The following is a 22,433-nucleotide window of genomic DNA, read 5'->3' on the forward strand; positions in this document are numbered from 1 at the left end:
TCCCCGGCCTTCCCTAGTGTTCGTGCTTCTGCCTCTTATTTCTGCACGAGAGAACACGTGTAGCTTTTCGTTTCTTTTCGGGGGTTTTTTTTTCATTTCCTCTCCGGGCAAGATAAGAGCCTCGGTCTCAAAAGCTGCAAGTCGGTAGCAAGAAACCAAGGCAGTATTCTGCCTGTGAGTCTGGGGACAACCCCATCTCGGGGAAGAAAACAAGGAAAAGTCTCCCAAGAGCCTTGCTAAAATCTCTGGACAAGAAAGAGAGATAAAAGGGAACGTGAATGGCCAGAAACCCTCCCTTCTGCTAGGAAGATAAGAGATAAAAAAATAAAAAAAGAGCCTGCCGGTAATACAGGAAACAACAAACACAGTCCAAGACGGACGAGGGCATACGCGTACGCGCGGCTGCACGTGGTGGCTTGTCCACAGTTATCTGCCTCCTGACAAGAACAAGAGCACGAGCACGAGATTGTCACACAGCACCAACGAATCTCATGTCTCTTGTCTCGATGGCTGCGAGGGATACACGATACCAAAAAGCACGCCAGACTGACAAGCATCGCCGCGCTTTGTAGCCTGCAGATTAGATGCACAGGCAAATCCACAGGCGTGCATGCGTGTGGTTGTTTGTGCATGTATCTGTGCTAAAAACCCCTCCCCATATCCATCCCCTCCGTCCCCCCTCCTTTTTCCTCCTCAAAAAAGACACAAGGCTCAGCCGCAAGGGAAATAAGAGCTCGCCGTGTGAGAGATGTGCGTGTGGGACATAGAAAACATTTAAGCCATGCAAGTAAGTTCCTCCGCTTTTATGAACCCCCCATACCCGATACAACAGATAACAAGAAATCAAGTCTCCAGTTAACAAAAAAAGAAGAAAGACGGATAACAAGAAAAAAGAAAAAAGGAGAAGAAAAACGCCATAGACGCCAGGCTTAATAGGGCGCAAAAAAGGGGGAATAATAGTAAACAGAACAGCAGAGGGTAGAAATGACATGGTTATATGTGTCATCTCTACTTCTCTTAGTCAGACCTCCCCTATCTGCGGTCCCTTCTCCTATCACCCTTCCTCTCCCCGCGCCGTCCTCCCTGCCAGGAGCGCGATTGGGACTGCGATGGTGGAGGCGGCGGCGGCTTGTGTGGCGGTGGCGGTGGATGTGGTCTGGCAGGAAGAGATGAGCCACTTCTAGAGCCATTGCTGTACCCATTACTGCTGCCATTGTTACGCATGGCCCTGGTGGTCATGTTGCGGTAGGTCTCTTCAAGGATCTGACGCTGGTCGTCGAAGTGTGCGTAGTTGCCACCAAGAATGGGTTCTAAAAGACTTTTGATGTTCTTGGTCTTCTTCTCGGCGGCTTCTAAGCGCTCTTGCATAGTAAGATAGGCGGCAGCGAAGCAACTAGCAATTTCCGAGAATCTGGATGAACCGCCAGAAATGTCGTTTGAAACGTTGTTAGGATCGATTACAGAAAGGCGATCAGTGCTCTTGTAAACAAGAGACTGGACATGGGTCTAGTGACTGTTAGCATCGGACATGATGGTTACATGAAGCTTGCTTGCTTACCTTGGGCACGTAGGCAGGAGGATTCAACTGGATGGCAACCTTGGTGTAATCAAAGTTGTTTCCGTACAAGTTGAAGAACTCCATGAGAAGCTCGCCGATGTGCTCATCAGTGGCCATGTTAAGATTTTGGATGACAGGGTCTAATTGTAACATGCTCACAACGAGACAGCACACTGAAAAGCCACCAATACCGCCATTGACAGGCTCATTTAGAGCTCGAATAGCGATGAAGTTCTTGATCAATGTAACTAGTTTTGGCATGATAGGAAACTGGTCACGCCATTGTTTGAAAGTTGCGATTGCATCTACGCCACTCAGATTCTCGAATGAGACATCGACGCGAAGATTCGTTTGGCGGTCTACGTACTTGACAATAGGCACCTTGGCACTTAGAATCATCTGGATAGAGTCGGGCATGCTCAGCTGGTTGTTCACCAAAAAAGCGCGGAATTTGTACATGAAAGACTTTGACCGGGACTGAGCGGGACCCCCCTGGAAATGCCGGCGCGAGACGAGCACAAGATCCATATCTGAGGTTGGTAGATAAAGGCCAGACATAAAAGAGCCAAAGCAACAGACCTCACAGTCAGCAAGGGCATAGTTGCGCTTGATTCCAGCCTTAAGGCGATCAATCAGGTCCTGACGAACAGCCTCTTCTGACTGTCTAGGCTCGATGTAGCTGTGAAAATCGCGCACTTCCTGGCTCAGCCTTTCTGTGATATCAAGGTCGCTCTCCGCAGGCTTTAGCCAGGGCGTGAAGAGCTTTTGGCCGGGGGCTAGCGCCCATTCACCGTACAATGAGTTGAGAATGGCCATGCCACGGGCGTCTCTAGCCTTGCTGCGGGGCGCCGGCTTGATAACGTCATTTGCAGTGCGTTTCCGCGAGCCCAGGTCATTTGTGGGCGTGGTAGGAGCAGAAACATTAGTCCAGGTGCCGTCACCAGGACTGCTAGGAACAGCCTGGGTGTTGTTGTTCTCTGCATCGCTGTCCTCGAAGAAGATTAACTCATCTAGCTCGTTGGCCTGGGCCGACTTGTCTTCTTCAATGCGACCCTTGCGGATAAGTTTGACAAGATCCTTGGGCTTTGCGTGATTATTGTCAGGTTGGGGAATGGCAGTATAGGGGTTGGGGTTTGACCAGCGAGGGAGAGGCGGCGCATCCTTGGCCTCGGCAGAATTCATGTTGGCACTATCTACACGGTTCTTGTTGGCCTCGGTTGAAGCATCGGATGGGGGCTCATTTGGGCGTGTGCGCTTAGCTGCGGGTTCTTCTGGGTTATCTGATGCAGCATCAGCGTTGGCGTCAGGGTCCTCTTTCTTCTTTTTGCTGGCACTTTGCTCAGCGCCCGGGTCAGAATCACTGTCGGACATTTCCATTTCCAGCTCCGAGTCATCGGAGATTTCATCCAGTGTCTTGTATCGCACGCCATCCTTGGAGTCGCGTAGACTAATGGGGGGCGCAGAGCTATCGAGCGTCAACATGGGGCGCTCTAATGCGTTGAAGCGCTGCCATCCGGGGCGGCCTCCTCGGCCGCCAGCAAAGGAGCCGCGACCACGTGGTCTCCAGTTGTCTCTTCCGCCGTTTCTCGGGCCGTCACGATTTCTATGACGTGGCGGGGCGTTGGACGCTTCGAATTCTGAAGCGCGATCATGGAAGCTCTTGTGGCCACCGCCGGGCGCAGGCATGCTAAACGTGAAGTCGCTTTGGGGTGGGCGGAAGCTGTCTTGGCGGTTGTCGCCCTTGGACGAGTTTTTGTGGGAGTTGCGGCGGTCACGATCATTGCCGCGGTCGCTGTTGCGAGGCCCAGAAGGCGGGCGAGCAGGAAGGGTCGGATGGGCAGAGCCACTGCTGTTGCTGCTGCTAGCCTTGTCGCTGTTTTGGCGTCGGCTGCCGCCCCCCGACGACCGGTTCTTACGGCTAGGCATTTTGCGGGCGCGATGGAGAGGGGGAAATACGGATAAATACACGTGGTATTTTAGTGCGATAACGAAAAGGCAATCGTGGCCATGCGGTAGACACAGCGAATGGGTTGTTTGATGGTTGTATAAAGCCAAGACTCAATCAACGAACCAGCAACGTGCGTACAGCCCGAATTTTTCAGCGATAAGATATGATTGGCTTGCTGGTTCGCGCAAGGCTACTTGCCTATCGATTAGAGGATTAGTCAGAATAGCGCGGTGCTCAGAGTCACGTGCTTAGGGTCGAGGCGCCACATTCCCAAAAGGTCGCCACAGCTGGGTGGAGCCGAACAAGCTAGACCTAAGCCCCGTAAGACTGGCATGAAGCTGAAATTTAGCGGCGTTTGTGCTCACAAAGAGCGGTCTACTGCTAGGATGGGCAGTTCCGGGATACCTCATGACCCACATTTTTGGTGACAAATTATGCTTTCTTAGCACACTTCGGTTTCTTGAAATGGAGCACAAAACTCTTGCTCCTCCAACTGCTCATCCTGCAAGTGCATGCAAATGCAAATGCAAATGCACGAGAAATACAAATTCAAAGGTTCTGTCCGACGTTTAACTGACAAAAAGTCAGGCAGGACGAAGGGATCTATTTAGATTCGCTTTGGTTTCCTGCAAGCTGCACAAAGCTAGACGACAAGGCTTTTTGGCTGGCCCTGAAGCTCTCCTTGGGCACGCACTCTCTTCTTTTTGCTTACTTTCTTTTTCAGCGATAGGCTTCGGTCGTGACAAGCAGAAGCAAGTACTTGCTTGGCTTGAATCTATTGGCTTGTGTGCAGCACAGCACGCACCGGAAAATCAACAAGTGGCTTGATTGCTCTTATCTAAGCGCAAGTGGATGTTGTGGGGGGCGGGAACACGGGTACATGCAACGACAAGCCCTGTGAGGTGCCCATGTGCAATGTGTGGAAGAAGTTGTTCGACCTCGGGGTATCGCCTTTTGCTGGCTGGCTGGCTGGCTGGAGGGAGGCAGGGAGGAGAGAAAAAGAGAGAGAAAAGAGACGGAGGGGGGGAGGGAGACAGCCAAAAAAAGAAATGGAAGAGACAAAGTCAAGATCGATATCGAATGGTTCCGCGCACCCCTTCCAAGAAACCAAGGTTGTGTGCATCATGTGAGGCTCAACGCCCCTCCTCGTCCATTATTATCGCCAGTTGGAACTTGGCATTGTTGCCCAAGCTGAACCTTTTATGCATCAGCTGCTGCGAGTAGGCTGCCTGTGGGTAACGGGTTGCATTATGTAGGTTTAGGGTGGAGCAGATGGGTGTAGATGTAAGTAGGTAAGTGTGTGAAGAGTAGGGATCGCGTCAATCCCTGGAAACAAGTGCAGTACATGCATAACATGGTTATGTACATGCACATATACAGGTATAGTTCATTTTCGCACTTGGGCGATGTGGGAAAGGCAGAGTGTGATGAGCTTTTGTGAGGCAGTATGTCATGGAGTAAATGAGGAGCTGCGGTTGTAGAGTGCATGTACGAAGCAATGGTTGCATGTGCTCCATCCTCACGGGCTCAGCTTTTGTGCTTGGATCTTTCTTGCCCCTCTTTGTTGATGTTGTTTTGGAACAGGCCAGCCATCTTTTGGTGTTTCGGGTTGTTTTGTTGAGACCGGTGCACAGTGTGCTCGCGGCCGGATGGGGGAATTTTTTTAATTTTGTAATTTTTTTCTATATATATATATAATATTTTTTTTACCGCTTTATAGGCACAACACGCATATTGCCAGAGCCTGACTGCACAGGCAAAAGTGGTTAGGCGGCGGCTAAGCTGGGTTTCTGCAGTTTGCGGTTTGTAGCTTGCATGACCGAATGGGTTACCCAAATCGATCAAGGCAAATGTGAGGAGACTTGCTTACATGGCGGTAGTGAAGCGACATGTGTGTGTGTGTGTGTGTATGTGGCATATGTAGTGTGTGGTAGTGGCATGTTACTTACGAGGCTGATGACATGGGAGGGGTGGGCGACTTGATGACAAGTTGGTAGGCAATAGGACACGGCGCATCACTTTAGCTTGTAGCCCAGTGAACAAGCTGTGGGCGAGCGCACCAAGTAATATCCGGAGGAAGCCAAGGACCAAGGCGGGCTACATGGCATGGCGTATGCCCTTAGAGGTAGCGGCTGGCAGATATCATACAGCATAGCGAAATGCAGCCGAGAAAATCAGACAGAGTCCCAAGGCGCAGGCATGACATCATCAGTTGTCCTGGCTGCCCGGCCAGCTGTCTAGTTTCTAGTTGTCTAGCCGTCTAGCTGTCTAACTCTCTCGCTATTCAGCTGTCTCAATGTCGGGCTGCTGGGCTGTCTGTCTAGCTGTTTGTCTAGCTAGCTGACTTTGCATTGATGTGAAAAGGGGGGGGGGGGATTTTAGTGAAACAACATCAAAGACACCACAGAGCCAGCCCAAGCCATCGAGTAAGCCCCGGCCAAATGTGCAGCCTGTCTCCAGTTCCAAGCCTGCTTCTCGCAAGCCTTGAAATGCCAGGTTCGGTAAAAAAAAAAAAAAAAAAGAGAAAAGCAACTATAACCCTAGCCCGGCGTACTTGTAGCGGCTACTTCCGGGCTTGATATCGAAACTGGCTGTTTTGCTGGGCTGGTACCACCCTTTCGCGCTCCTGGGTGACAGATGTTCTAGACCATGACAGAACTTGAGCGACAAAAAGGAGATGAAGGAGTATTGGATGCGTGTGTACGAACTGCAAGCTGCGAGCTAGATATGTGAAGGGAATAAGGGAATCCCTCAGAAAGCAGGCAGATTAGAGTTTTTAGTGGGGGGGGAGGGGAGGGGAAAGGAGGGACTGCCCATTCGGCTTGGGGCTAGTCTTGGGCAGATCGTCAACCTCTGATAAAGGGTTCATACGCTCGCTGGTAGCACCTGTCTCTTGGTGGTTACCTTAGGTTGCCTCTATGATAGCATGATGAACAGGCCAAGATCAGCTCATTTCTTCGAGGGACTTCCACCGTCTCGTCTCGGCTCTCCTGGTCTCTTAACCCAGCTGGGTAAAGCGCAGCAAAAGGAAGCACCACAGGAAGGCGCTGGAACTCCGGACTAAGCCAAGTGCGAACAGAAGCAGGACCTGAACTTTAGGCGAAGTGCCAATTCAAGTTGCAGCTGCAGATGTAGGAGAGCAGGTAGATAGATAGTGCTAGCGCTAGGAAGGTGCAAGTTAGGGAAGACGTTGGAGTTGGGGAAAGACAAGACAAAAGGAAGGATATTATAGACAGGGTTCGGATCTTGTGCAGGAAGAAGGGAGGGGAGGGGGGTGTGTGTGTGTCTGTATGTGGGTGTAGTGTGGCGTGTGGTGTGGCAGAGGGTTTCTGTTGATCGTCACGTTGCTTGTCTTGTCTCTTTTCAATGTTATACGGGCGAACAGGGAATGGAAAGAACTTTGTCATAGTGCAGATTAATGTGCAAGGCCGCGAAAACCGACGGGGCCAGCAGCGGCGGCGGTCATGGGTGGCGTGTATGGAATGGGGCAATCCAATCCGAGCCCATGTCCTTGGCTTTCCGAACGCCCCCCCCAGTCATTAGCATGAACAGAACGGATCCAGGTGAAAGGACATGGCAGAGTTGGTTTGATATGGGAGTGGGGAACGTGTTTAGTAGAGGGGTTTATGTGACGGGCTATATGGGCTATATGGGCTATATGGGTTATATGGGGCTTGTCTTATGTTTCCGTATGTATGTGCAAGGAGAGACAGAGAAGGGGGCGCAAGAAGGGAAGTCTGGAGGATATCAACACAGGTGGAAGACCGCCGGCCGGGCAGTGTGGCGAGTGTCTTTTGCAGTTGGTTGAGGCGGGCAGGCAGACAGCAGACAGCAGACAGCAGGCAGCAGACAGCAGACAGTGGCTAAGGGGCGAGAAGCAGGACAGAAGCGGAGACACAAGTATGCAGATACACAGATATGCAGATATGCAGATACGGGGACGTAGATAAAAAACAGGCACGACAGACACGACAGACACAGCAGACGCAACAGACGCAACAGACACAACAGACACAGCAGATTTAACGGACGCAAAGGAACGAAGCTGAAGCTCCGCGCAATAGCAAAAAAAAAAAACAAACACGGAAAAAAATCCAGTAGCGGAAAAACAGCGGCGCAAAGCCGCGATTGTCCGCCCCCCCCCCCAATGGAGAGGGGGCTGTGACCAGGCCACGCCAATCCAGGCTGGGCTAGGACAGCATAGACTGCCTGCGTACACAATGGAAGACGGTAGATAATTCGGGGCTAGAAACCTGTGCTTTAGAAGAATCGCAACCAAGCTACCTCCTTTCTTATGCTGATACTCCCTCCCTCCTATGCACTCATTTTTGCTAGTCTCGAAATACTAGCGGCTGCTTGGCTAATTCTTACAAACTCGCCGCTTTAAAGCTGTCTGGTGGTTCTACGCCTAGATGAAATGTCCTCTCCTCCCTTGCCGATCCTGGACTAAGCCGTAAAAGCCAACACGAAATTAGGCCTGGTTACTGCCGTGGATCAGAGCTAACTGCTGCTTGCCACAGACAGGAGGGGAGGAGGGGAAGAAAAGAGGAGAAAGGGGGGAGAGAAGAGACAGAGACGATGCAGGCGTTGGCTGCATGGGGGGCTAGAGTCAGCAGGCAGGCAGAGGACATGCCAGCCCGCCAGTCTGCCAGTTAGAGAACGACCTCAGACTGCGGGTGTGCTGTTTGTATACGGCTACCGCGTCCGGGCAGGTGAGCCCACGTGTACGTGTGCGATCGAGGAGAGACGAAGCGTGTCGGCAAGGACACGAGCATACAAAGAGACGCAGACATGATGGACGTAGAGATAGAAACGCACACATACTCGTGCACTCATACGCCCGCACACTCCTATGTTCTCATGTTCTCATGCTCTCCTACGCTCTTGGTCACTTATACAGTGTAAAATAAACATTTGACGGGTCTGTCTTGTCCCCTCCCTGTCCTGTCTGCGTTCACGCCCACCGTGCGCATGGCAATTAAACAGGATGGCAAATTTGCTTGTCTTTTATGTGGTATGTGTTGACGACACACAATGCTCCAAGAACAGGCCCAACGGCAAAAGACGCTCTAAGACGGGCTCGGTGTCTTCGTTCTTGGCCCTTTGCATTGGTACTTTTCTTTGGCTGCCCATCCCATTAATGTGTCCCGAATAAAGATCTATAATATCTGCGTATTTCTGCTTCCTCACCGCTTGACCCTGGCGGGCTTGGAGCGGACGGCCCTTTTTTTTTTTTTTTTTTTTTTTTTTTTTTCTTTTTCTTTTCTTTTTTTTTTTACTTTTTTTTCACTTTTTTTCACTTGTTAATTTTCATCTCTTTCTTCTTAACTTTTCCTGTCGTCTTCTGCCTCCTTCAGGAGAGACGGCCGCGGCTGCATGGTACACATTTTAAACGTAGTATACGCGTGCCACCGTATGTGCAAAGTGCGGTAGGCATATATCTATATATACATATATCCGGTATATACACTCTGCACACATACACACCACATGGATTCTACCCTAGCCATCAGCAGGGCAGGACGAGCCGGTTGAGCGTTTCTTTATCGGGGAATATTCGAAATACAAGTCATATTTTCCCATTTTCACTTTTTCGTTTTCCTCTCCTCCTCTTTCTCTCGAAATGCTGCCTTGAAACTGCCTGCTGCAAGACATTGAGTCCTGGCTATAAGGGGCGGTGCTCTCGTGCATGAAGCTAAGCTAAGCTGGCCGGCGGTAGAGAAGATAGCGGCAAGATTAACGGCAGGACATGGGAGCAGACACCTCTCCGTGATCAGCGACCGTCTTGGTATCCCTCTTTCTTGCTCTTTAATGCCCATATTTTACTGTGCCTGACATACGCCCCCCTCACCCCCCCCCCTCGCCGTCTCGTCTCATCTCCATATTCTTGCTGCTGACCTTGTCTCTTGTTCCCTCTATCCTGTCTCTTTTTTTTCTTCTTTATTTTCCTTCTTTCCCTTCGCGAACCTGCCTGGAAATCCCTTTGGTACTCCGGCCCCTTGGGTCTCTCATTTCTTTTTCTTTTTTGTTTACAAACCTTGGTGGTTGCAAAAAAACAAGAATAACAACAACAACAGGGCCAGGCCACGGCTGTTGATGGTGTAAGTCAACCCACCCCCCTCCCCCTCTTGGGCTATCAAATAGCTGAATAAAAGTCAGAAACCAAATCTTGGACAAAAAAAGAGAAAAAAAGAAAACACAAATCTAGAAGACGTTTAGACCCAAAGCCTTCCCTTTGATGATCCCCGGGAAAATAAAAGCTCACCCGGAAAATACAGGACAAGCAAGCCCTGGGACCCTGTGGGCGGCTGGGTCTGCTCTCCATACTGGTGTATACACATACATACATACATATATATCTATATATACATATATATATATAAGGATAATACTCCCCGGCAGCACTTCACTTTCCTCGGTGTGCTCGCACTTCATACGAGGGACCACCCACTAGACAGCCCGACCAAAAAAACTGGCCACTCGCGCACTAAAGGCACAACCTGTCCATCTAGTCTGAGCTTTGGTTAAGTGCTGCCTTGCTTACCCGGCTCAGCAACGTGATCTTTGTCTGCCCATTAAGGCCTATGACATCATCTGTCTCTGCAACACACCAACACCAACACCCTCACGTTTCTCTCTTCTCCTCTTCTCTCTGCACCATGGCCAACCCTTCCCGGCACGGCCTTGGCCATGACCGCTGTCTATCCTCGTCTTCTCCCTCGCAATGCGCTCACTCGGGCTCTTCCTCACCCGTCTCTTTTGCATCTCCCAGCCAAAGTGAGCAGCACCAGTCCCCTTTGTCATGGCAGCACACAGCACCCCATCACCACTCTCATCACCAACAGCCACAACAGCCACAACAACCACAGCCCCAACACCAGTACCACCAACACCAACACCAACACCCGCGCCCGCACCCGCACCACTCACAGTACTACCAACGCCGCCCCATGGGCCCCTACTCGCCTCCACCCCTCTCCGCCCGCTCTAGCTCTAGTAGTCTGCGGCCATCTGCGTCAGCCGACAAGCAAACCCACTACGGCCATCTTGACTCGTGCGATGTTTGCTTCGACGACAACTTCAAGTGCGACCGTCGCAAGCCGCAGTGCAGCCGCTGCGTCTCGCTCAATTTCGCATGCCACTACAACCAGCGGCCGCTCAGCCTGCATCGCCCTCAGGGCGCCAATGTCCAACAACGTTCCCGGCAGCCCCAGCACTCCCAACACCCCCAGCCCCAACCCAATCCCTTGGGCAGTCCTCTGGAAGAAGCCGCCATGCTTGCCGAGATCAACAACGACCTCTATTCTTCGTTGGCCCATGTCGGGCTTATAAGCCATGAAAGCATGCTTACTACCACCACTTCTGGCGAGCGGCGCTCGCAAGTTGACGAAGTGAGTCAGCTACTTGGGGAAGCTATGCACGCACGAAATGACGACTCCAGCAGCATCCGTTGGCCAGAGCTTCTCCAGTCTGCCGAGGCCGTCGTTGAAGAGGCCAAACGCCATCCCCCACAGACCGACGTGCTGAAGCAGTATGCATGTCCGCCGGAAATCATTGAAAGCTGGAACCATCTGGAGCGTGTGTGCTCCCCCAATGACCCGTGCGAAGACAAGATCCAGAAGGTCATGCCTCGTCTATCGCATATGTATAGCGGAATTGATGGGGATACCAGGGACAATGATACCATTTACCGCGAGAGCCGGGAGACTAAGTCATGGTTCCTTCAGGAAATGAAGGTCATCATGATGTGCAGCTGTTCTAACCGCGCCAAAGTCGCTTGCCGCATCATTATTGCATGCTTGTCGCTCCTGACCGTATACCACGTGAACATTATGGGGCTGAACGGCCGCCATCCATCTAGTGCCACCCCAGCTCACTCTGCTGGCGGGCCTACGTCTGCCCCGACTGTGCCCGCATCAGGGCCTGGCTTTGTGCCCAGCCAGCGCAGGGCGCTGGCGTTCTCAACCATAGTGCTGCCCCCGCTGCCCACACAGGGCACTTCGCGTGTCAATGCTCTGTCCACATATGCAGCGCTTAACCAGCATCTAGACACGCTACCTGACGTAGCCCTGCCGCCAGCCACTAGACCTATATCACCCGAGTCTGGCAGCAGCACTCGCTTCGCACCGCTTTCTAATTCGCCTGTTGGCAGTCCGCCGCGGTCCCATGACAGGCCTGCCGCAGCGCCAGCTCGAAAGCTGTCCGACGGCTTCAACTATCCCAACCCTCAAAGCCAAAACCACATCTTTCCTAACTATGAGGCGAGTCGCCGCCACGTAGTCGGCGATGTACGACTGCTGGCAGAGCTATTTGGCTCCATTAGGTTTATCAATCAGGTCATCACAAGATACGAAGGTGCCTTGTCGCACATAGAGATTCCCGGCCATCGCACGGGGTATGATAAGGCTGGGCTGGAGGCTGCAACACGGGGGATGTCGGTTGAGCTTAAGGATAAGCTCATCCAGGTACTACAGGATGTGGCGTGTTTGAGATACCCAACTTGACGACTGTTTACGTTTTTCTTTTACTTGTGTGCCTATGGGATATGAGCCCGTGCGTGAATGGGGGGGGGGGGGGAGGGATCGAGACACGAGTGTATGAGTACATGAACCTATATGAGCAGTAGGATAGATGAATGAATGAATGAATGGACGAATATATTGCCACGACAGTGTACAAACAAGGGAGGGTGCGAGAAACAATAACAAAGTGTCTCAATGTTTGGCTGACCTGTCCTTGGCATATGTTATGTGTATGCGATCAACTCCGTCTCTACCTGGCTTTCTTCACATGGCTTGGAACCCACCAAAGGTCTATTACAAATCCACAGAACAGCGAAACTGAATCATTGGTCGTAGAAGCAAAAGAACGTCTCCTGTCTTTACCCTACAAGTCCAACTCCGCGCGAATTTCCCTCCATTTGTTAGTTGTCTCTGTCGCGCTCAAGTCCGTTTTAAGCTGTCTGGTACTTTATGATAGAGCCGTGGGGGGAGGAGGGGCGAGATAAGAAACACTTGACTAAGCATAGTTTGTACCGAATCCTAGGTGCCTTTAGAAGCTTGCAAGCCACGAATTCTGAGTTTAGCATTTGTAATTGAAATCCGGTCGATATCACACTGCAGGGGCTCTTTGTTCTAAGTGTTAGGCCGATGGAAACGGAGCGATGGACAAAGACGGCGAGTGTCAAGACCCGGCTTATCAAAGCACTTGAAATGCCAAGAGAAAGCTTGCTAATGTGCGGGGAAGAGTCAATAGCAGTAGCTCTCTCAAGATGTATAAATGACGGTGGCCACTGCATTTTCATGGCTGTTACGCAACTTCTCTTCCAAGCCTCTCATCTTATCCTTTACAACTTAACAATCATATCTTGTCTCGCAATCTCAATTTTAACTTTATAACTTCACTTACCCCAACTCACCAACCGTCCGATTACTCAAAATGTCACCCGTCTGGCTGATCACCGGTGCTTCCAAGGGCCTAGGCTTCACTCTAGCCAACAAGACTCTCGACTCTGGTCACCGTGTCATCGCTGTCATCCGCAATAAGAGCTCTAACGCCGAGGCCGTGGCCACCATCGAGGGCAAGGGTGGCAAGGTCGTTGAGCTAGAAATGAGTTCTTCTCAGGACACCATCATCGCTGCAATCCGTGAAGCTGAGAAAATCTTCGGCGCCATTGACGTATTGGTTAACAACGCCGGGCAAAGTGGACTGGCCCCGCTTGAAGACGTCAGGTATGTGCATACTGCTAGCATGGGTGACCTTTTAGACCACAAGGCATTACGCTAACTACTCCACGACAATAACAGTGAAAAGGATGTGCACGCAATGATGGCCACTAATCTCTATGGCCCCATGTACGCCATGCAAGCCGTAATCCCCGGCATGCGTGACCGCAAATCCGGCCTCATTATCAACGTGAGCAGCGCGATGGGGCTAACGGGCCTTCCCGGGGGTTCACTTTACGCTGCCACCAAGTTCGCACTGGAGGGTGTAACAGAATCTACCAGTAAAGATCTTGCAGCCTTTGGAATTGAGGCCATGTGCGTTGAGCCCGGTGCTTTCGCAACTACCATGGTAGTCCGCACCAAGGCCTTGTATTCTGCCCCGTACAAGGGCACCGATGCAGGCAATTTCCTAGACATGGTGGCCGCTGGTATCGACAAGTCTAAGCTGGGTGACCCGGACAAGGCTGCTGCTAGGATCTTTGAGTATGCCACTCGCCAGGGTGCTGCTGGAGCTCTCAGGGGCAAGACGAACAGACTGATGTTAGGAGCCGACTGTATCGAGGGTGTAGGAAAGAAGGTTGAGCAGCTGACCCTAGACTTCGAACTCAACAAGCCCATTGGTGTTACCACTGGCTTCGACTCTTAAACGCAAATATCCATGTAGCGAGCCCTGCGATCCCGTGGGATATATAGCATTTACGCTGCAACTGGATAACATTGACGATATGAAGACTCGAGGTAATAGATCCTCCGGTCTTCCGTTCTTCGCATTTTGAGCTTAAATGCGTTTAACGCCGGCTGGGGACTTTCTGCACCTTGATAGGTATCATTGCTTATAAATCGAATGTTCAGCTATCCACTAGATTATAAATCGTTCTTGTTCTTGTATTGTTTTATGTCTACCTACTGTGATTTGCAGCAACACGGCCGTGTGCTCTAGAAAGGGATAGCCGGTTGATGCCATCCTTTAGTACAACTCTTAGGTGCTCTGCAGTTGCAGGCATGCCTAGGTTCTAAGCGTGTCCTATAGCTTTTTAACTTTCGGTGCTAGGGCCAGAGAGCTCGCCATCCAGCGTGCCTGCGGGGTTCCCAGGGGTTGGATACCTGGCATTTCTAGTTTGCAACGACCGTGTAAACTAGTCTAAAAGGCCGCCGGCTTTCGGCACAGGGGGTCAGGCCCGGGCGGTGTACAGCGGGGTTGTCCTTCCGTTTGCGTGACTGTAGCTGCATCGTAGAATTTCCCTTGCTGAGAGTAGAGCTCCCTTGGCACCTACTCGTAGACCCCTTCTCGACATTTTGCAAAAGTCCCTCCTATTCCACTCACTCCTGTCCTCATGGTCTCCTCCCCCAAGAACTGGCTGCGTCAACGTAGGCTTCATGTGTTGCGAACGCTCCCTAATGGCTCGCGGTGACAGTGACCTGCCTCTGCGCGATTGCCTCTGTAGTGCCCAGATGGGAAAGCTTAAGCTCCGGCTGTTATTTGTCCCGGATGGAACTTAGGTTGCGGGTGATTACAAATCGGGACCCTGCACTTGAACTTGAATTTATTTGACGTCTACAAACATCGCCGATTAGATTTGATTTAAGGTCTACAGACATCGCCGATTAAACGACGCCGGGAGAATGATTACACGGAAGATTGATTACAAATCAAGCCTTGTGTAACCATCAAATTCCGGTTTAGAGGAGCACCTCTCAAGAATTCCTTCCCCAACCCGCCCGGTTAGCTCAATCGGTAGAGCGTGAGACTCTTAATCTCAAGGTTGCGGGTTCGACCCCCGCATTGGGCTCAATTCCCAGTGCTCCAGATCATCTGGACATCACCGAACCTCATCTGAGAAGGTCCTTTCTTTTTTGTCCTTCTTCGGATGTTCTCCATCGTTTTTTTTTTCTGTTTTATATGGCCTGCTTTCCACAGAGCCACAAAGAGTAACGATACCCGCCGATCCCTCTTCCTACAGTATGGCATGGAGTGACGTAGTGCTCAGTAGCGGTGCAGCCAAATCCAGGACTATGAGCCGCCGCTTTCCGTTGGAATGAATGTCTTTGGACGCTTTGAAGGTGAGTCTCATGACTATATTCCCTTATCCAGGTGACAGCAAGACATCAAATTTATACCTAAGGCCTTTTGTGCCTTTGGAGAAAGAATTTGCACTTGGACGCACATAAGTAACTCTCCATAGGGGGTACAGCTAAAGTCACAGGGCTCATAATTTTCTTTCATTTGACTCATGACCACTTTTCTTCTTTTTTGGGTGATTCGGTTAAGGCTTGAAAAATGGAGCTAAAGATTGGTTACTGGAGGGTACGAGGCTATGAAGAAGCTTAAGTGCACTAATCCGAGACATGGCTGAAAGGCTGCATTTATGTGAGAGGACGCATAAAAACAAATGCGATAGCAAACAAGAAAAAGCTCTGACTGCTACAAGGGAACACCTTGAAAAAACTTGCCTTTCTTCCTTTCTTTTTTTCCTTTGCTCTACTTTCTATTGCGCTGTTTAGGTTCTCCCCTCCCTTGCCCCCCCTGCTAGCGTTTTTAGTGGCGAGCACCCAGCGCTGTAGCCCTAAGGAACCTGCTTTAGAGGGTTTTAGAAGGGGCCTAGATGGGATCTGAAGCATAACTCAAGCCGCACATGACCCCACTAGGCCTGGCAGCCGAACTGCCCTGTAACTGTGCCCCCTGCTTGGCTTCCGGAAAAGGCTTGGGAGGCTTGGGGCTTGCTTGTCTGGGGGCTGGTGGTTGGTGTGCCCTGCTGAGAAAGCAGTTTGGCAGCCTGAGAGACTTAATCAAATACTGGACACAGAGCCAATTGTAGTGCCCTGTACTTCCTATATGCCCTTGTCTGTTTGTGTGTGTAAGGTATGCATATGCATATGCATAGGTAGGTTTGCCTAAACTCTGGTTGCCCCTCACATGTGTCTTTGGTCCTTAAACAAGCACAAATTAGCCCTCATCAATTTTAATCTATCTCTCCTTCCTTTCCCGCTTCCCTTCTCCTAAGATTTCCATCTACATATTGCCAAACATTTCTGTTGCTGCGCAGCTTTCTCTTTTCCCAAGTTCTAGTGCCCTACGCCTTCTTCTTCACATAGCTCCCACCTCCATCCACACGTCCCAGCTGATCTCTCTACCTACAGCTCCTCCTCTCCCCTCCATCTTCCTTTTGCCCCACGACCCGAATTAGAGCGGCGACACACAAAAATACTCACCGCACAAGATAGCGGATCAACATACCGCCATGTTCGACCTCTTTGCAAACCTTCTTTCGTATGTTAACCGACGGACAGCGCCTACACATGTTAGGAGGCGCATCTCGCTCACCCAAATCCCTATTCCTTGATCGCCATGACTAACTGACTATGGCACCGCTTTCTGGCGCAGAACCGTTGCCTCTTTTCTCTTCCCTCTCTATGCTTCATATAAGGCTCTTAAGACTTCTGACCCCGCGTCACTGACGCCATGGTTAATGTACTGGGTGGTCTTTGGCTGTATGATGCTAGTAGAATCTTGGACCTATTGGTTCTTTTCGTGGTATGTCTCCTCGCTTGAGCTGTATCTAGGCGGCATGTAAATAGTCCCAAATCTAACCGCTCCCCTATTAGGATCCCCTTCTATGGGTACTTTCGCCTCGGCTTCATCCTCTATTTAATGTTACCGCAAACACAAGGAGCCCGATACATGTACGAGACATATCTTGCCCCATACCTCCAGGAAAACGAATCCACCATCGAAGAGTTCATTGTGAACGCCCATGAAGCGGCGCGGACTGTTGGGTTGGAATATATCAAGAAGGCAATAGAGTATGCACGCGTCCAGTTCCTAGGCATGCCACCCGACGAGCCCGATGCGCCGCCACCGCCCCCTGCACGATCCAACGCCCAGACCTACACCCAGATGCTACTATCGAGATTCACTATCCCCAACGCTAAATCCGCGTCTACGCCTTCATCGAGCACCGGAACGTCCGCTGGCGACTTTTATAACCTGCTGGCTTCGGCTGTCTCGGCTGTATCTGGAACTGCGGCTGGTCCGTCTAGCTCCACACAAAACGCCAACAGCTCGGTCCTATCCATGACGTCATCGGGGGCCTTAATCCCACCAACCCTGCGCGACGCACACGAGAAGATGAACTTCATCACGGCGCAGCGCGAGCGCCTCAGCATTGTACTCAGTGCTTTAGAGAAGGAAGCCGCACAGCTCCAACGCCAGGCAGTTCGAGACGGAACTCGCACGCCAGGATCCGACTTCAATGACGACTCCGACCGCAGCGCTTTGAGTAAATCACGTAGCGAGACAGATTTTGTCAAGATTGATGCCGAGAGCGGCGATGAAAGCGGTGTGCGCAGACGGGTCAATACCGGAGGATGGGCGCCGTGGGGTTGGAACTCTGGCGAGGGCGGCGAGCCGAAGGATTCTGGAGTTGGGCAGTAGGAAAGATGACGTAGAAGGTAACATACAGTCAACCCCTTTGGAAACAGTCCACCCTAACAGACATATTAATCAATGTCAAGCATTGTTATCGCAGACGTCTCATATCATCATGCAATGGTGTGAAACATTCTTGTTAAGCATGAATAGAATAGAAAGTATAGCATATGGCATTTGTTTAGTATTGAGAGCAGGAAGTTGATCTAGATGTAAAACCAATAAGCTCAATGTGACTAGAGATCTTATGGTGTGTTGATGTACAGAGGTTATATTGGTTGACCAAGAACCAATGGTAGCTTTTATTGAATTGTCTTGCAGAGCGTAGAAAACAAGAATTGGGCCTCAGAATGCAATGAACAACCTTCCAGCCTACACAGGTGCTCTAGGCAGTCTTTTTGTAGGGGTAAGGCACAGGATCGCCCTTCTTAATCCAAATACGGGCCTTCTTCTTGTTGACGACATGCTCGACCCAGACCTGCTCGGCCTGAGTAGTCTGATAGCGACGGATAAACTGGGGATCCCACAGCTGCCAGGCGATGCCAAGATCCTTGCAGCAACGCATCAGCGCATTAGATTTGCAGCCCTCGACAGCACGGGGAATCTGGTCCACAGAGAAGAAGTTGTTTTCGCCCTGAGCCTGGGAGATGAAGCTAATAGAGAAAGAGTGGCGGTTAGCGGTTTTCATGTTGGAGGACAGCAGCATGCCGATTCAACAATGAGAAGTTGTACTTACCGGCCATGCACAACTAGAGCGTACTCGCGTGTTACTATCTTATCACCAACAACCGTATCGCCACGGGGAACCAAGCCCCAGCCGCCGGGACCAAAGGCCTCGTTGAGGATTCTACGGTAGCGCACTTCAGGCATATAGATAATACCATCGGGCTTCATCTCCACATCGAGCTTAGGGTCGACCGTGCGGGTCAAGATAGCTGTGACCTCCTTAGAGAAGGGCTCAGTGGCCAAGCCATAGTACGACGTTGTCCAGTCAATGTGGGTAGGAGTGTTGCGAGAAACAGCCTGTTCGGTTAGTGAGCTAGCACTGCTGTCGCTTTCAGCTAGGGCGCTAGTTGTGTCGTCATTAAAGCGAGGCACAGAGACACTCAGGGGCCGGGCAGCGGCGGGAATACGGGCAATGATAGTATTGCGTGAGAAAGACCGGGAGAGGGCTCGGAAAGAGCGTAGAGAAGCCATATTTTAGAGCACGGGTGGTTGTTTAGCTCGAATGAATGTTCCATTGAGATACTAGGAAAACCGACCCAACTTTTAGTGTTTTTATGGGTATGGGTTCGAATTGAAAAAAATGCACATGACTAAGCAGAAAAAGACAGTGTGGGTAATGATGCGCACATTGAGACAAGGATATCAACATTGATAAGGCACAGTGCATGTAGGGAGCTACCGTTTTCTTGTGGTTGCCAATCAGTTCTATATAATACAGAGTCTTCGCTATGCATCTTTCATAGAAGTGCGTACATCGTTGTTGTTCTTCTTCCAGCAATTCTGAAAGTTCATCATCTAGTGACGTTAGAGCTAGCTACTCTCACAAAAGAAGAAGGCGGCAACGAGCGTGTCCAGCTATGTATATACCCGTACAACACCAGAATTCTTTCTTTTGTAGCAAAGTCGAATAGGAAGAGCGACCTACCTCGGTTGTGCACTTGCGCCAATCTCTCGTTTCATAGAAGCAGTCAGTGAGCCTACTATTCTCTACTGTGGCTCGTCAAGGAGATGTTAGCTTTTAGATTTCTATAAAGTGTTGAAGCCCAGGGTAGGAAGCAGGAAGACGGGAACAATAGTAGCCGACTTCAGGATGACAGACCAGCAGAACTGAAAGCTCTGAATGTCAAGCTATGACCGAAACTAAAAAAGAAAAAAAAAACAAATGACGGTGTCAACTTACCCGCGCAGCCAGTGTTATTGATTCGGACATCCCTAGCAGTAAATAGTCAGTATCGTCAGGTTGTCATACTGCTACATTGCTTCAATCAACAACAGTGAGAGTCGACCTACCACGGGTCCGGCTCATCTTCGGTTTCAACAGTATCCATGACGTTTTGTTGAGTCACAATTTCTTTATCCGGTTTACTGGCCATTTTTACTTTGTTGAGGTTTCCAGTTGTGAATGGCAAGTATATTGATTTGCACAAAAGACAGGAGAGAAAAATTCCGCGAGTGCAAAGGAGCCGAAGAAAAAAAGGAAGGAACCAGGAAAAAGGCGAAAACTGCAGTTACGTTGTGTTTTTTGTTCTTTTTTTTTTTTTTTTTTTTTTTCTCTTCCTCAAAAGTTGATGACTGAGGTACCAAGAATGAAAAAAAGGTCCAGCTGACTTGGAAACTTTGGAAGCCTCCCTGACTACCCCAAGTCTTCGCCCAAACTTTGACTAAACTAAAATGACAGCACGCAAATTGAACGTGCTGGTCTATTCAGGTAGCTTCACGACATCCGTCTAAAACAACCCTTGGAGTATTTCTAGCTTTCTAACTTTCTTTTTCCCTTCGTTTCGCCGTTTCTCTGCCATAGGCAATGGCACAACTATCGAGTCTGTCAAACACTGTCTATATTCACTGCGACGTCTCCTCTCGCACAACTATGCCGTCATCCCTATCTCCGAGCTTGCATTGCTCAAAGAGCCATGGGCCCCAACATGCGCCCTGCTTGTATTTCCTGGTGGGGCCGATCTTGGATACTGCAAATCCCTGAATGGTCAGGGAAACCGGATCATCTCCGACTTTGTGCGCAAGGGAGGCTCATACCTTGGTTTTTGTGCTGGGGGCTACTATGGGAGCCAGCGATGCGAGTTCGAGGTTGGCAATCCTGTATTGGAAGTCATTGGCAGCCGCGAGCTTGCCTTTTTCACTGGCACATGCCGTGGAGGTGCCTTTAAGGGCTTTGAGTATCATAGCGAGAGCGGTGCTAGGGTCGTGCGACTGAAAACTCAAGGGCTCCAAGGTTGCCCGGAAAGCGTCAAGTCCTATTACAATGGTGGGGGTGTTTTTGTTCCTTCCAAAGTCCAGGGATACTCCGGATATAAGTATGAAGTCCTGGCAAACTACGAGGATCCCCTTGATGTCGAAGGCGGACAGGAGAAGGCTGCAGTTGTCCTTTGCAAAGTCGGCCTAGGCTTGGCAGTTTTAACAGGACCCCATCCAGAGTAAGTACTCTCCCCTTCAAGCTACACAAAAGCTTGGCATTAACATGCACAGATTTGCTGCCGCCAATCTCCATGAACACCAAGATATCCCAGGATATGAAGGCCTCATCAAGGATCTAGCCGAGGCGGACCACAGCCGATCGGCTTTTTTAAAAAGCTGCTTAATCAAGCTTGGGCTAGACGCTAGCCAGGATGATATTGCTGTTCCCTCGCTCTCGCCGCTGCATTTGTCCGGCGCCAAGCCCGGCTTTGTCGCCAAACTCCTCCTAGACTTGGACAGTATCATGATCCGCGATGACGCAGGGCAAAATCTTATCAAAGCCGACATGGACATATTCCATGTTCAAAATTCTAGTTCCCGCTGGAATCTTTCTGCACTTGAGAAGACACTCCCTCTAGTCTCTGATGCTAGCAAAACTGCAGCCAGCACGAATGATAACAGCTTTATAGACTACTCCAAAATTGTCAAGACCATTGTGCCACATGAGTCTACTTGGCCAGATAACAAGGAAACACCATGCTTCCATCACAACGTGTACTACAGCCACTTAGAACAATACCGCCTGCTAGAACGCAATGCCACTGACTGGGGATCCTGGCTTCTCTACGGCGAAGTGCTCACGAGCACAAACTCGATCTTGGACAAGTAAGTGTTCAAGAACCTACATTCGGTATCCAAACTTCCAGAGCTAACACACATTCCGCCGCCATCAGAAACACGAAGCTATTAGCGAAGCTCCCTACAGGCTTTACCGTAGCTGCGACTACGCAGATTGCTGGACGCGGCCGCGGATCCAATGTCTGGGTGTCTCCTCCAGGCTGCCTTATCTTTTCAACTGTCATCAACCACCCTTCCCATTTGGCAATGTCCCGCCCAATCGTATTTATACAGTACCTAGCCGCTATTTCCATTGTCGAGGCTATCCAGTCTTATGATACAGGCTACGAAAAGGTGCCAGTAAAGTTGAAGTGGCCAAACGATATATGTAAGTATATTGGTTCTGGGTACCATATGCCACGCCTATTGCTGATGATTCTAACTATCCCATTTAGATGCTCTTGATCCAAGCCCCAAAGAAGGTGGCTCTGCTTATGTAAAGATTGGCGGTATCTTGGCTACTTGCTCGTATTGCGACGGAGAGTACCAGATAGTCCTAGGAATTGGGATCAACACCACCAACGCCCGGCCGACTACCAGCCTCAATGCTCTCCTTTCTGCTAGCCAGGAGCCTATCCGCATCGAGCGGCTTCTTGCACGCATTCTCACCCGCCTGGAAGCCATGTACGCACAGTTCGTCAGAGAAGGGTTCTCACCAGACCTGGAGGCACGCTACTACAGACACTGGCTGCACACGGGCCAAAAGGTGACTCTGGAAACTGAAGGGGGCGGTAAGGCACGCATCTTGGGCATCACGCGGGACTGGGGTCTGCTTAGAGCAGAGGAACTAGGGCATGATGGCGGGGGCACGGGGAAGATATGGAGTCTTCAGAGCGACGAGAATAGCTTTGACTTTTGGAAGGGATTGATCAAACGGAAGATATAGCTTTCTGCCAACTCCATAGGCCATTAACTCTGCATTCTCCGCTTCCACCTAGTCCCCGTTAGGCATCTCAACAA

General features: G+C 50.5%; 6 protein-coding genes across 6 annotated transcripts; 4 read left to right on the plus strand and 2 right to left on the minus strand.

The window, feature by feature from the left end:
- Positions 1–1,032: 1,032 nt before the first annotated feature.
- Positions 1,033–3,484, minus strand: HOO65_020667 (Poly(A) RNA polymerase protein 1; the record flags this gene model as incomplete). The annotated part of the gene is made up of 2 exons (XM_071006486.1): positions 1,033–1,506; positions 1,559–3,484. The coding sequence occupies 2 exons, from the start codon at positions 3,482–3,484 to the stop codon at positions 1,033–1,035; spliced, it is 2,400 nt and encodes a 799-aa protein (XP_070861305.1).
- A 6,681-nt stretch (positions 3,485–10,165) lies between these two features.
- Positions 10,166–12,010, plus strand: HOO65_020668 (Fungal Zn(2)-Cys(6) binuclear cluster domain protein; the record flags this gene model as incomplete). The annotated part of the gene is made up of 1 exon (XM_071000127.1): positions 10,166–12,010. The coding sequence occupies one exon, from the start codon at positions 10,166–10,168 to the stop codon at positions 12,008–12,010; it is 1,845 nt and encodes a 614-aa protein (XP_070861306.1).
- Positions 12,011–12,944: 934 nt separating this feature from the next.
- On the plus strand, positions 12,945–13,877 carry HOO65_020669 (putative oxidoreductase YusZ; the record flags this gene model as incomplete). The annotated part of the gene is made up of 2 exons (XM_071006969.1): positions 12,945–13,237; positions 13,313–13,877. 2 exons carry the CDS (start codon positions 12,945–12,947, stop codon positions 13,875–13,877), a joined length of 858 nt encoding a protein of 285 aa, XP_070861307.1.
- A 3,033-nt stretch (positions 13,878–16,910) lies between these two features.
- Positions 16,911–17,663, plus strand: HOO65_020670 (Receptor expression-enhancing protein 4; the record flags this gene model as incomplete). Its single annotated transcript, XM_071000128.1, has 1 exon — positions 16,911–17,663. The coding sequence occupies one exon, from the start codon at positions 16,911–16,913 to the stop codon at positions 17,661–17,663; it is 753 nt and encodes a 250-aa protein (XP_070861308.1).
- Positions 17,664–18,042: 379 nt separating this feature from the next.
- On the minus strand, positions 18,043–18,854 carry HOO65_020671 (Mitochondrial genome maintenance protein MGM101; the record flags this gene model as incomplete). Its single annotated transcript, XM_071007012.1, has 2 exons — positions 18,043–18,310; positions 18,394–18,854. The coding sequence occupies 2 exons, from the start codon at positions 18,852–18,854 to the stop codon at positions 18,043–18,045; spliced, it is 729 nt and encodes a 242-aa protein (XP_070861309.1).
- Positions 18,855–20,054: 1,200 nt separating this feature from the next.
- HOO65_020672 (uncharacterized protein) lies at positions 20,055–22,359 on the plus strand (the record flags this gene model as incomplete). Its single annotated transcript, XM_071006515.1, has 5 exons — positions 20,055–20,091; positions 20,185–20,815; positions 20,868–21,461; positions 21,503–21,801; positions 21,869–22,359. The coding sequence occupies 5 exons, from the start codon at positions 20,055–20,057 to the stop codon at positions 22,357–22,359; spliced, it is 2,052 nt and encodes a 683-aa protein (XP_070861310.1).
- Positions 22,360–22,433: the final 74 nt, after the last annotated feature.

Source organism: Ceratocystis lukuohia, assembly GCF_044167205.1.
Source record: "Ceratocystis lukuohia strain C4212 chromosome Unknown Supercontig2_pilon, whole genome shotgun sequence".
Lineage (NCBI taxonomy): Eukaryota > Fungi > Ascomycota > Sordariomycetes > Microascales > Ceratocystidaceae > Ceratocystis > Ceratocystis lukuohia.